Source organism: Melozone crissalis, unplaced genomic scaffold, assembly GCF_028551555.1.
Source record: "Melozone crissalis strain CALT ecotype California unplaced genomic scaffold, PUWL_Pcris_2 ptg000029l_1, whole genome shotgun sequence".
NCBI lineage: Eukaryota > Metazoa > Chordata > Aves > Passeriformes > Passerellidae > Melozone > Melozone crissalis.
The window spans coordinates 8,921,177-8,935,322 of record NW_026535807.1 but is presented as its reverse complement, the minus strand read 5'-3'; the positions used below and the strand labels follow the sequence as shown (position 1 = coordinate 8,935,322).

The 14,146-nt window shown below is 54.9% G+C and overlaps 1 protein-coding gene across 1 annotated transcript; it reads left to right on the top strand.

Annotated features, from left to right (window-relative positions):
* The first annotated feature begins 741 nt into the window (after positions 1 to 741).
* Positions 742 to 13,202, top strand: IMPDH2 (inosine monophosphate dehydrogenase 2). The gene is made up of 14 exons (XM_054280753.1): positions 742 to 876; positions 971 to 1,019; positions 1,115 to 1,216; positions 1,438 to 1,512; positions 1,969 to 2,175; positions 5,288 to 5,375; positions 5,925 to 6,124; positions 7,185 to 7,275; positions 7,925 to 8,020; positions 11,556 to 11,699; positions 11,867 to 12,011; positions 12,097 to 12,240; positions 12,615 to 12,698; positions 12,960 to 13,202. The coding sequence occupies exons 1-14, from the start codon at positions 779 to 781 to the stop codon at positions 12,979 to 12,981; spliced, it is 1,545 nt and encodes a 514-aa protein (XP_054136728.1). The 5' UTR covers positions 742 to 778; the 3' UTR covers positions 12,982 to 13,202.
* The last annotated feature ends 944 nt before the right edge of the window (positions 13,203 to 14,146 follow it).

The following is a 14,146-nucleotide window of genomic DNA, read 5'->3' as shown; positions in this document are numbered from 1 at the left end:
GGGAAGAGGGGGCTGATGCCTAGCTGGGATCACCTTGGATTCTGTCTGCTGAGACTGCTGCCTCTCTGCCTTTCATTCCCCTTTAAGGTGCAAGACTGGCCTCGCTGCTGCCTCTTGACTTTAATCTTTTGTGCAGCTCCCTTTGACTTACAAAATTGCTTTGGATTCTGCTGGCTTGTCCCAGCTCTGCATTCACCAGCGCCCCAACAAGCCCATTCTTGCCTTCTCAAGCTGTGGGAGTAGCTGGAATCAGCTCCAAACCCACAGTCTGTGCATGTCACCATGTCATCTGTAGCTGGGCTTTTTTAGGTGGTCTTACAGCAGGCATCACACTGTACTGGTGCCACAAGCTGGTGCCAGCCAAGGCGGAGCCTGGCACGCAGGGCCTACTGGGCTGCACTGGAGTTCAGCTCTCTCCTGTTGCCTCCTGCCGGTACACGGACCCGGCTGCTCAACCTGAGTACAGGACAGCCGCGATGACGCGATGTCACCGGGCTGAAGACGTACGAACTCGGTGCCGAGAAGCTGCTCAGGAGGTGCTGAGAGCGACAGCCGTGCCCGGTGTGTGCCCGCTGCCGCCCGGCACAGCGCAGGCCGGGAGCCGCGGCTGTGCTGCTCCGCTCCGGGGCCCTCCGCGGGGCCAGGGGGCGCTGTCGGCCCTGGCCCCTACCGGAGGCGCTCTGTCCGCGCCGTGGCGGGGCGGGCACAGCGGGTCCCTCCCGGCGGCCGTTGGGGCGCGCGTGCGCTCGGTGTGGCGGGGCGGGCACGCGGCGGGGCCATGGCGGACTACCTGATCAGCGGCGGCACCGGCTACGTGCCTGACGACGGGCTGACGGCTCAGCAGCTCTTCAGCTGCGGCGATGGCCTCACCTACAAGTGAGTGCGGCCGGCACGGGGGTGGGACCGGGACCGGGACCTGGGGCGCGGGGCCGCCGCGGTCGCTGACGCGTCTCCCCTCGTTCCCCCGCAGCGATTTCCTCATCCTCCCGGGGTACATCGACTTCACGGCCGACCAGGTGGTGAGTGGCCGGGGCGGGGGAGCGGGCCGGGGGCCGGGCCGGGGGTTGCGCCGGTGCCGCCGCTCACCCGCCGCCGCCGCCTGCCTCCCCGCCAGGACCTGACCTCGGCGCTGACCAAGAGAATCACCCTGAAGACGCCGCTGGTCTCCTCGCCCATGGACACGGTCACCGAGGCCAGCATGGCCATCGCCATGGCGGTGAGTGCGACCCCGTGAGGGCGGGTCCCCTGTGCCGCCCTCACCGGGCTGGCGGGGCAGGAAACGCTGCCTGAGGCGCCCGCGTGGCTGCCCCGGGGTCCCGCAGCGCCTCGGGGCGAGGCCGGGCCCGGAGCTCCATCGGTGCCGGCCCCGCTGCTGCAGCCTGCCGGTGCAGCGCGGGCAGGGGCTGCGGTGACTCACAGCCGCCTTTGTGTCCCCAGCTGACCGGAGGAATCGGGTTCATCCACCACAACTGCACCCCGGAGTTCCAGGCCAACGAGGTGCGGAAGGTGAAGGTGAGTGCTTGTAACGGCAGCACCAAACCGTACTGGCACAGGGCGCTCTGTGGAGGTGGGAGCGGGTCTGGCCTCGCTGAATGAGCTGTGTGAGGAGATTGCTGACGTGTGCCCGATCTTCGTGTTTCAGAGCTGTAGTGCTGCCAGGGTTTGCAGTCACAGCCCTCTTGTTGTGTGCCAGACACTGTCTGTGGTCAGCCTGGGACTTGAGTCCTCCTGGTGTGGGAATATTCCCCATCATTTCAGGGAGGAGGTTAGCCTGGAAGCTCTTCCATGTTAACGTTATTTGGGTGAGCCTTGTTGCTGGTTTGAGAGTCGTCCTGTTGGTGAGCATGTGGCTAGGCTGGGTGATGGCAGACCCGTGTGAGTGGCTGCAGTAACCTGCAGGCACGTGCCTCGCTCCTGTCTGGCCTGGCAGTGCCACTCAGCCTGGCTGCTGGATCTGCTTCCTTTCAGAAATACGAGCAAGGATTCATCACAGACCCCGTGGTGCTGAGCCCCAATGACCGAGTGCGAGATGTGTTTGAAGCAAAAGCTCGTCATGGATTTTGTGGGATTCCCATCACGGACAATGGGAAGATGGGGGGCAAGCTGGTTGGGATCATCTCGTCCAGAGATATTGATTTCCTGAAAGAGTCAGAGCATGACCTGCCCCTCGGTGAGGTGAGAAGTGCTCACACCTGAGGGCTGTGAACACTATGTTAGGAAGCCGTGTGGCCTGTGATAAGGATAAGGGTGAGTGTGTGGCTGTGAGGGTGTTCTGCCAGTGGGAGGGAGCAGCTCCAGCTTAGCTCAGCAGATCTGTCTGTGAGTGTATTTCCAGGGGAGAGTGTCTTGCTCATTTGCTCTCTCTGAGCGACTCCTGCAGTGCAGACCATGCAGTTTGTGTGAATCATGAGGATTATCTTTCAGCGCTGTGGAACCTCAGCCCTGCTTCACTAATTAATTGCTGGTGTTTGTGGCTGTTGCTGTAGTCCCGCATGCTGGCACCGCCAGCTTTGTAGCAGCTGTGCTCTGCCCAGCAAACTCTCCAAGTGCTGAGCTTCCTTTTCTGGGCTGCCTTTCCCTCTATGCATCATCTGGATTACTTGTTCTTTAAAATAACCCCCTGAACTTGCAGTCTGGACTTCATAATGCTTCACTGTCAGACTCCCCTGTGCAGGAGAACGTTCTGTGATTCCAGTTACACAAGCTGTAACTGGAGATCTGCGGTGCTGTCAGGTTACACCACCAGTGCCTCTTGGCCATGCTTTCGTCTTGGCTCACAAATATTTTTAGCTCTTGCTGACCAAACGTGGTGTCACATGCTGATCCCTGTTTGGTTTGAAATCAGCTATAAATACAAGATAATGATACAAGAGCCTTAAACTAGGAGCAGGTTATAAAAGTGCATATGGCCCTTTGAAGCAATGCTGCCCATCAGAGGAGCCAGATAAGGATCTTTCCTCATACTTTCTTTGGGTCATTCAGCACTGCAGAGCAGGAAACTTTCTGCTGTCAGTGTGTGGTGCTTGTTCTAGATGACTGGAAGCTGGCCAATGTGACACCCATTCACAACAAGGGTGGGAAGGAGGATCCTGGTAATTACAGGCCAGTTAGCCTGACCTCAGTACCCAGTAAGGTAATGGAGCAGTTCATACTGAGTGTCATCACACAGCACTTACAGGATGGCCAAGGTATCAGAGCCAGCCAAAAGGGGTTTAGGAGGGGTAGGTCATGTTTGACCAACCTGATCTCCTTTCATGACCAGGTGACCCTCCTGGTGGATGCAGGAAGAGCTGTGGTTGTTGAGTGCCTGGAGTCCAGCAAGGCCTTTGGCACTGTCTCCCCCAGCACACTCCTGGCAAAGCTGCAGCCCAGGGCTGGGACAGGAGCACTCTGTGCTGGGCTCAGAACTGGCTGGATGGCCGGGCCAGAGAGTAGTGGTGACTCATGCTGCATCCAGCTGGGGCCAGGCACCAGGGGTGTCCCTCAGGGCAGGAGGGCTCTGCAGGGAGACCTGGAACAGTTGGATGGATGGGCAGAGTCCAGTAGGATGGAGGTTAATAAGTCCAAGTGCCCAGTCCTGCATTTGGCCACAGTAACCCCCTGCAGTGTTACAGGCTGGGGACGGTGTGGCTGGGCAGTGCCCAGGCAGGAAGGGACCTGGGGGTGCTGGTGACAGCTGGCTGAACATGAGCCAGCAGTGTGCCCTGGTGTCCAGGAAGGCCAAGGGCTCCTGGCCTGTGTCAGGAATGGTGAGGCCAGCAGGAGCAGGGAGGTCATCCTGCCCCTGTGCTCAGCACTGGTGAGGGCACATCTCGAGTGCTGTGTCCAGAGGAGGCAACGAGGCTGGTGAGGGGCTTGAAACACAAACCTGTGAAGAATGTCTGAGGGAGCTGGGGGTGCTCAGCCTGGAGAAAAGGAGACTCAGGGGTGACCTTTTCAGTCTCTACAACTCCCTGAAAGGTGGTTGTAGTCAGGTGGGGTTGGTCTCATTCTCCAGGCAGCAACTGACAGAACCAGAGGACACAGTCTTAAGCTGTGCAAGGGAAAAATATGGGTTGGATATTAGGAAAGTTTTTTACAGAAAAAGTGGTAAAGCCCTGGAATGGTCTGCCTGGGGAGGTGGTGGAGTCACCAGCTCTGGATGTGTTTTAAAAAAGGCTGGATGTGGCACTCAGTGCCATGGTTTAATTGAGGTATTAGGGCATGGGTTGGACTCGATTATCTTGAAGGTCTCTTCTAACCTTGTGGTTCTGTGACATGTCTGTGATGCCTCAGGCTTCTCTTGAGGTGTGGGTTCTGTCACAGCATTTTTGGTAGATGGAGGCATGGTCAGCCTCTTTCCAATGCAAAATGTCTGTTCTTATGGTATAAATAACTAAAATGTTCCTTCTTTGTATGCAACTGACCTACCTTCCTGAAGGGTTAGAGAATGCTCCCTTTTAGCTTTGCCCAGCCTTCTCAAATAACCTTTCATGGGGACTTGATGATCACAGAATGCTGTGGTTGGAAAGGGACTTGGAGGTCCCTTGTCAAGCCACCTGCTCAAGGCACGTTGAGCTGGTGGAGGTTTTGTGGGGCTGTGTCTAAATCTCCAAGGATGGAGATTTCATTATCTCTCTCAGCTGCCCTCCCAGTGGGAGAGCACTGTTGTGATGAAAGCCACCATAGCAGGTCAGATGTTCCCCACTGTCCAGCTCTGCCCTTTGCTTTCCACCGTGTTGTGGTGCTTGTTTTGGTTGTCAGAGTGAGCGTGGCTGAGCATATTTGGATTGATGCAACTCCTTTGCCCCACTGTCCTTACCAGCAGCAGCAGTGGGTTATTCTGGGCAGAGCCCTTCCAGGGCCTGTGCACTGGAGATGCTGCCTGAACACAAGATTGAGGGCAGCACCGTTTCTGCCAGCACAGCATGGGACTCCCAAGCTGTCTCCAGCCCTTATTTGCATGTGCTCCAATGAAAGGGAGAGCTGTTAGGGTGATATCCCAAACAAGGGTCATCTGAGAGTTGTCCCTGGTTCCAGGTGCTTTCACTTGTGTTCCTGAGGCCTTCTGCCATCTCCTGTTTTCAGGGCACTGATGGGCTTGGGGCCTGATGCCAGAGCCTGCATGGGGACAGCACACTGGAGGCTTTTCCCGTGTGTTCCTGGAGGCGTGTTGCTGTGCTGTGGGCTCTTTGTGGAGCACTCCTGCACGGCCACTGCAGAGTGTTTCACGTAGGCAGGGGGGTTTGGTATTTTCAGATCAGTGTGAAGGAGTTCTTGTGACTTTTTATCTTCTCCCACCCACTAGATTATGACAAAGCGGGAAGATCTTGTTGTGGCCCCAGCTGGCGTAATGTTGAAGGAAGCAAATGAAATTCTGCAAAGGAGTAAAAAAGGTACCTGTGGCTGTCTGTGGCACGAGGGAGAGCTGTGAAAGTGCTGGGTGAATGTGGGCACACAGTCCCTGTGTGGGTGAAACATGGGAGACAGCGGTGAACACGGTGCCCACAGCCCTCTGCTGGGGTACAGAGTTCACCTGCCTTCATCTCAAATGTATTTGGAGTTGAGGGATTCTTGGCAGCCCAGTGTTCGGCTGTCCAGCCACGTCTTTGATTTTCTGGCCTGGTCTTTGCATTTCAGTGCTCAGTTCATCCCTCTTAGGGTTTAGTAGTTTCACTTTTAACAGGGTGTTGTGCATCTAGTTATTAAAAAATGCACACATTTTCTATGGTTGATGTAAAAATACTGAGTCCTTGTCCAGTCCTATAGACTCCTTTCTCTGTTTCTCAAGCCAGAGCTGCTGGCATCCATGGCCAAGCAAGATTTGGTAACACACCCGAGTCTCCATCTTGTAGCAGTTTTTGCCTGCCTGCTGCTGCACTGCTCTGAGCTAATGCCTGTGTCCTGCAGAAATCTGCAGTGATGTTCTCTCTGTGTGTTTCCAGGCAAGCTGCCAATTGTTAATGAAGATGACGAGCTGGTGGCCATCATTGCCCGCACTGATCTCAAGAAGAACAGGGATTACCCTCTGGCTTCCAAGGACTCCAAGAAGCAGCTGCTGTGCGGTGCCGCTATCGGGACCCACGAGGATGACAAGTACCGGCTGGACCTGCTGGTGCAGGCTGGCGTGGACGCCGTCGTGCTGGTGAGCACCCCTGGGCATTGTGTCAGCCTGGGACACTGGGGCTTGAGTCCCCAGGCTGGATGAATGTCACTGTCTTTGTCACCGGCCTTTCTGTGTTAGAATATGGGCAGTTTGTTGACCTCTCAGTCTTGTTCAGGTTGGAATCCTCAGATTGGAGGGATTCTTCTTCCCTGGAGATTTATGTGACCTGAAGGAGTTCCTAGGGTGCATTGAAGCCCTGAAGGCTGTGAAGAGAAATATTATCAGTTAATACAGAATCTTCTACAAATACCTCTTGCACTCTGCCACCAGCCTCTCTGATGTTCCTGACTAGTTTTGAATATTCAGCTTATCAGTTTCCCTTCGTCCCTTTGGTGTTTGTTACTGTGTTACTCTCTTACTGATGTCCAGGAGTGATCAGTGAGCCCAGAGCTGCTCTGCTGGTCTCCCTTTCTGGCCTGTAAACTTTCAGGCACAGTTTTCACTGCCTGTATTTGCACATGGTTTTCTCATCGATTGTGGTACTGTGAGTGTGCTGTGCTCTGAGGGCACGGCTGTGCAGTGGGAAATGTTTAACAGACATCATTTGACTGGGTCACAGAGATTGGCAGGGACTGAGGGCTCAGTGCCCCACATCTGGTATTTGAGCTGCTCTGCTGCACAGTAAGGAGGTGCATCCCCCCACCTGCCCTGCTGGCTTTCACAAGGAACATTCTCAATTTCACCTGTAGTTTGAGACAGGACTGACAGTGTCCTGCTGATAGAGCCAGATGGTTCTTATCCACAGCCAGATGTTCTGCTTGTTGCCTTCTGTAGAAGCTACAGGATTAAACCTGAAGGATATTACTGAAGTCTTTACAATACTGAAGTCCTTACAATGTACTTCCCTTGTGCAGGGAAATGCATTCCCATCTTGGCAGCAGCTTCTGCTGGGGTTCCATGCCCAATGTGGGGAGTCATTTTGCCCATTACTCAGCTTAGCAGAGACCCCAGCAAGCAGAGTGAAAATCTGAAACGTTTCTGAAGCTGCATTTGTAATCTGCAGAAATTCTGGTTGAAACTGATTTTCTTTCTGTTGCAGGATTCCTCTCAGGGGAATTCCATCTTCCAGATCAATATGATTAAATATATTAAGGAGAAATATCCCAACCTACAAGTTATTGGAGGAAACGGTAGGCATGTGTTGAGGACTCTTGTCTTTAAATGACATTTGTTTCTTAGACACAGAGGGAGCTGCAGGGATGTGAATGAAACGATCGTCTTGGTAAATTTCTATGGGCTTAAAATAGTTTCCTCTGACTGGAGAAAGGCCACTGCAGACACAGGGGAGTACCTTACTGCTGCAGATACTTAAAACCTTTGTTCTGCAGCACAGCATGTTACAGTTCTCCATGGCACATTATGCATTAGCTTATTTTACACACCAGTTTAAAATTTTGCTTTGTAATGAGTACTGCTTGATGTGGAAATCTAGTGGCAATTTTCCCTGCCTCTCTACAGCAGAGCCCAGTGGTCCTTGTCTTTACCTGGTGCTGTTACCCTGTACTCTGCCCTCCCTACCTCATGTGGCCCAGAGAGTGTTTGGGACCGTGCCATGACTTGTGCTGCCTCAGCCTTTGGGTAGAAGTTGCAGAATAGCCTGAAGGGGCAGTGTCACCTCAGCCACTGTGGCAGCTGGAGCAGAAACTCACTGCCCCTCCCTGACAGGCCTGGCTCTGCCACAGGCTGTCAGCCAGGGTGGGGGATGCTGGCAGCCATGGGGAAGAAGTGTTGTTTGCAAATGTGCTTGTCTGCTTTCAAACCGATTTTTGCTCCCCACAGTGGTGACTGCGGCTCAGGCCAAGAACCTGATTGACGCGGGGGTTGATGCCCTGAGGGTCGGGATGGGCAGTGGCTCCATCTGCATCACACAGGAAGGTGAGAGAGATCAGCTACTCCTAAATAGGCTGAAGACACGTGTTTAGTAGAAATTCCCTGCTGAAAAGCAGCATGGCTGGGATGGAATTCTCCCTTTTGAGGGCAGTGTCCATCAGGAAGATGTCTTTCACCCCCTTTGTCCAGGACTTCCAACCCTTGGGGTGGCAGCAGCAGCAAAGGCATTTCCCAGGACTGACCGAGACTGAGTAGAGCCGGTGTGGCAGATGGTGGCTTTGCCTGAGGGGAGCTGGTGGCTCGTGTGGAATGGGGCTGGCAGGCAGCTCTGCAGGGAGAGGGGCTTACTGGATCCCCAGTGCTGATGGGTGGAGCACACTGGGCTGTCTGTGCTCCCTTTCCCTGGCAGCAGTGTGTGTGATGCTTGACTATTGATCTGGGCTCGATGCCTTTGCAGTTTCCAGGCCAAAATGGGATTTCTTGCTTTTGTCTCTGCAGCTAGACAGAGCTTGTGTGGGGCAGAGGCTGTGCCACCCTTAGCTAAAAGGCAAGAGGGGCATCCCCCAGGGCCTGAAGAAAGTCTGTCTTGACGACAGACTCGGTGCTTGTGTGTTGAGCCTCAGGTGGGGTGCAGAGTGGTGCAGCAAGGTGCTGCAGTCCACCAGCACAGCCCCTCACTGTTTTGGTCCTTGGTCTGTGCCACAGGAGGCAGTAAATGAGCAGCTGCTTGGCTGTAGGAGCTGCATTGGCTCTGCCCTTTCCAGCATGGAGCCTGTGAGCAGCCCTGGACCTGTGCTGTGTTCCTGCTTTGCCTGGCTGCAGGGGTTCCAGTCAGGGCAGTGTCTCAGGTCAGCTTTCTGAGGAGGGAGGAGTATCCTTGGGCTGACACTTCCATAGCCAGAGCAGAGCCAGGACACACATGCCCTGCCCTGGCTCTGAGGCAAAGGCATGCTCTGATCTGCAGAGTGGTGAATGTCCCTGGGCTTCCTCCAGCTGCCCTGGGAATGGGGCTGGGTGCTGTGTTTGGTGAAGGTGTAGAGCAGAGGCAGAATGTGGCACTTCACAGGAGATGTGGTTGCAGAACTCTTTGCCTGCAGCTTCCCAGGTTTTTGGCACTGTTAAGGGAAAGAGCTCTGGCTTTTTGGGGTTGGGGTCACCTCTCTGGTGGCTGCTGGGGTAGGGCGAGCATGCGCTGTGCACAGCCAGGCCTGGCTGCCTTGGATCTGGCCTCTGGCTTGGCTCAGGCTAGGAAGGGTCTCAAAGTCAGCTCTGTCCCACCATATGCTCTGCCCAGTAGCAGGTCACTTCTGGGGTCCTTTGTTCTGCTGCTGTTCTTCTGTCTCTAAAATGTGTGTGTTTGTTTTTGTTTAGCTGCTCCAAAGATCCCTCCAGACCTAAAGTCCCACAGCCCCAAATGCCCTTCTACTGTCACGGGCACCTATAGTAAGTCACTTGCCCTGTTCCCAACCCTAATTATGTGTCTTGAAGCAGGACCCTGATTTGGCTGCACATGGCCCTACTGCTTGTTTGAGAATAATTTAGCTGTAGATGCACTTGGGGTTTTGTGGCTTTGGATACTGGTTTTGAATCTAAAATTAAATCTGAGAAGCCTCTCTGATTTCATAAAGCAGAATCTGAACTGTCCAAGCTGAGGGAACTCAGGCCTGTCCTGTCTCCACTCCAAATTCCAGTTAGGAGCCTGATTGTGCCTTTCGGATCCCTAACCAGGCATGCTCCTGCTGATCCAGTACTGGGAGGTGATCCCTGAGCAGTTCTTGATCGTGCTCAAAATGTAGCTCTAATTCTGGGCAAGTTGTGCTCCCTTCCCCTGGAGCTGGCTTCCCTGAGTTACAGAGGGACTTCACTGCACCTGGCCACCTTGGCAGCTGTGTTCCATCTTCTCCCCACCAAGTCCTGTGGAGAGAAGGAGCTTCTGCCTGCCCAGCCCAGGGTGCAGTGTTCTCTGCTCTGATGCTCTGACCAAGCAGCCCCTGCAAGGGAAGCCTTAGGCTTTGTCCTTGCCCCTAGTTCTGACACACCCCAAAGGGAGAGGTTTACTCTTGCAGATCCTGGCAGGTTTTCTCTAGCAGATGATTTTGTAGGGCCACCCTTTGCCGATGCACTGAAAGGGACAAACCCTTCCCTGACCGTGTGATGTGTGTGTGTGCTCAGAACCCCGCTTGGGACGCCTGCGCTGCGGGGCTGTGGCACTGGGCACTGGGACACTCGAGAGGCACGATGCTCCCAGGGGCCCTGAGCCCAGCTGTGCCTTAAAAGGGCTGGTCTCTGTGCTTGAGAGGTTTCTGCAGGCCCTGCACTGTCTGTGGCACACTCCCATAGACCCTGGACTCAAAACCCTTCAGAAATGGGTGTTTCTCTCCACAGAGCTCTTCCACAGCAGCATTTTGCAGCTGCACTGTGGCCTTCAGCAGTGCAGAACTGCAAGACCATCTCTTTAAGGGCATTGATGATGAAGCTGGCAGCCTCTCCCTGGCTGGCTGAGCCTGAGCTGAACGCTGGGGTCTGATTAAATTTAGTTCTGTCACAATCTCAGCCTGCAGTCTGGCTGCCCTCCCTCAGCAGCTGCTGCTGAGTGCAGGGAGTAGAGAAACTGTATCCTCCTGGCCCCTGCAGGCCTCTGCCAGGGACATGCTGCCAGCACTGCCGCCGTGCAGGCTGAACCAAACCTGGATTTTACACTCCAGAGTACTAATACTGAATCACCTTAATCTTTCCCAGTTTATGGGACTAACCATGACTGAAGAAAAGGCTTCCAGTTGATGGTGGGGAAGGGACGTCTCCCTGAGAGAAGCTTATCTCAGTGTTCTTGCATGCCTGTGGCTGACAAACATCTTACAAGACATGCCTTGTGCTGGTTTTCCTCACATAACGGGAAGCTTAACTGCTACTGACTGGGAAGAACAAGTAAATCCAAAGCTAAGAACTCTCTCCTCATGGGGCAGCTAAACTTGATGGAACCCATTGCAGGGCAGGAAGATAAATTATTACCAAACCATTCTGCCTCTTTCCTTTTCCACTGCTGCATGTGTGTTTGTGTGTATATGCAGACCTGTATGCATAGATATATTTATATCTATAGCATATACAGGCATATGAGCTCTCTCCCAGCCAACTGCCTTTCCATTCAAGAGGCACATCTTACAGATGCTGGGTACATGGACAAGGGGTCTGGCAGCTGCAGGAGAGAGCCAGCAGTGGGACATGGCTACATGCCTGGGATGCTTTGGAGAGGGGCTTTTGGAATTTGCTTTATTTCCTTCCCAAGCTCCCCATGTGTCTGCCGTGCACAAGGATTGAGCCACGAGTCTTGTCTGATCCCAGGCATCCAACCAAAGCCCCCAGTCCCGAGGTCACTCCCAGCTTTTTGGAGCCAAGGGCTGTGAGGACGTCTCAGCAGGCACCTCCCGGGCACCCGCTTCTCTTGGACTTGGCCCAGGGAAGGAGCGCCCGGGGATTTGTGCGTTCTGAGTGCCGGAGCATGCGTGTGCAGGGAGCCTGAGCGAGCCTGCTGGGACGGGGCCGTGCTGCGGGCTGGGGCTGAGCTGTGTCTGTCCCGCAGTGCTGGCGTGCGGCCGTCCCCAGGCCACGGCGGTGTACAAGGTGTCCGAGTACGCGCGCAGGTTCGGCGTCCCCGTCATCGCCGACGGCGGCATCCAGACGGTCGGGCACATCGCCAAGGCCCTGGCACTGGGGGCCTCCACAGGTGAGCACACCGTGGGCAATCTCCCAGGAGGTGTTTCCATATGGCACCACGCTGGGCACGAGGGCCTTTACCTGCAGGTGGCTGCAGCCGGTGCTGTGCCCAGGAACCCTGAGGGGGTTTGCAGCCACTGTCACTGATGTGCTGTTCCTGGTGATATCTTGTGCCAGTGATGATGGGCTCTCTCCTGGCTGCCACCACGGAGGCCCCAGGCGAGTACTTCTTCTCGGATGGCATCAGGCTGAAGAAATACCGCGGCATGGGCTCCCTAGATGCCATGGACAAGAACTTGGGCAGCCAGAATCGGTATTTCAGGTCAGAGATGGTGCTTTGGGGCAGCAGATCAAGCTTTTGGGGTTTCTGTGCTTCACAAATACCCTTGATTTGTGCTTTCATGCAGTGAGACAGACAAAATTAAAGTGGCCCAGGGGGTCTCCGGTGCAGTGCAAGACAAAGGCTCTATCCATAAATTCATTCCATACCTTATTGCTGGGATCCAGCATTCCTGCCAGGATATCGGTGCCAAGAGCCTGACCCAAGTCCGGTGAGTGCTTCCCCATGCCTTTGTTCTGGTCAGGTCATGGTGCTGCTGTCTGAGTCCCTGTGCAGCTGTCCTCAAGCTGTGGTGTGTTCTGGATAATTTGTAGCTCCCTTCCCTCATCTCCAGCGGGCAGTGCATAATGGATCTGCCAGCCTCAGGGACACAAGAGTATGGTCTGTTGTGGCATATTCAGCTGGCTGGGCTCAAAATGTTGGGATTACATTACCTAGTGTGTTTTTGGGAGCACAGCAAAGACCATTCTGGCCACAGCTGGAGGAACCAGTGACCCTCATTCCAGATGTTCCAGCTGAGCATGTGCCAGAGCACTGTCCTCCCTGGACTCTGCCTGGCTTGTGACAGGTGTCCTTCCCCCTCAGAGCCATGATGTACTCGGGAGAGCTGAAGTTTGAGAAGAGGACAACGTCTGCCCAAGTTGAAGGAGGGGTGCACGGCCTCCACTCGTAAGTGCTTCTGGCAGGAGCCTTGTCACCCTGGGGGGTGTTGGGGGTGAGGAACAGCCATCCTGTACCTCAGCTGCCATGCCCTTGGCGTGCCATTCATGGGCTTGCCGTGGCACCACAGCCGGGCCAAGCCCTGGCCTGTCGGGGGGCTGAGGCTGTTCCCCTCCCTGGGCTGGCAGGATCTGTCCCACACTGCACCTTGGTCCCTGACCTGAGTGAGGTGGGTCGTAAAGGGGCTCCCTGGTGCTGCTTCCCTCACAGGTATGAGAAACGCCTCTTCTGAGAGATCTGTGTCTGTCCCTGTGCCACCAGCCCTGCGCTGCTCTGCGTGGGAGCTGCTCTTGCTGCAGAAGTGCCATTATTCTGGGCTGCCTGGAGCTCCTGCTGTCCCTTGGCTGCTTCCTGACCACCCGCGGGGCCCGCCTTCCACCCCGGAGCCGTGAGCCTGGGCTGGAGCCTTGCACGTGTTGGCCATGTTTTACAATAAAAATATTAAAATATGTGCAGTTGCTGTCAGCCCAGAGCCCCTCTTCCTTCTTCACCTCCCTTGCTCTCCATCCTTGGCTCTGTCCCTTGCTTCCCACACTGTCAGAGGCAGCTGATAACCTCTGAAGGGACTGTGTGCATGTGAAGGGTGACAGGGAGGGGAGAGCCTGAGACAGAGCTGAGTGGGTAACACAGTGTGGCTTCTTTACAAATCCTTCCTGAGAGCAGAAAACAAAGGCTGGACTGCTGGGTAAGAAAGCAAACGGTTTTACATTGCCATTATCTCCTGCTGGCAGCTGCCAAACCCAGGCTGCACCCCCTTGGGCTGTTCACCGTGGAGTGTCTGCCCAGGCTCCAGCAGAGCAGTTGTTTGCTGGAAGGTGAGCAATGCTGCACTGAGGGGCACAAGTTTATAAAGGAGCTGATCTGCATTTCTGCAGGCCTGAGCAGGGCAACCTTCCCTGGTTTGGCAGGTTTACCTGTGAGACACTCGCTAAGCAAAGCCACCCAAACCTTGCAGCTGCATCCCCTGCCTCTGCCTGCCAAGGTGGCAGAGTTCAGGGCATGAGGCTTCCATGTACACAAGGTACATGTACTCTCTTCCCCAGAGGTGACATCCCCAACTATGAACCATCCAGTTCAGGACAGGGACCCTTTCCAAGTCCCCTGCTGGAGCTTGAGCCTTTAGTGAAAGGGGATGCAGCACCCTTGGACCAACACTGCCCAAGGGACATCCGTGCTAGGGTGGTACAAAGCTCCACTGGAGAGCCCAAGCCAGGCCAGCACCAGCTGGGACACACAAGTTGCTTATGCTGGCTGTGCTCAGGAAGCTGCTGGCACATGGCATCCCACCAGCACACATGCTGCCCAGTGCCCAAGGTGAGCTCATGCCCCCTCAATTTGTTACAGCCTCAATGCATTGTGCATTAACTACCACACAATTTCTTGTACTACCAATTTAT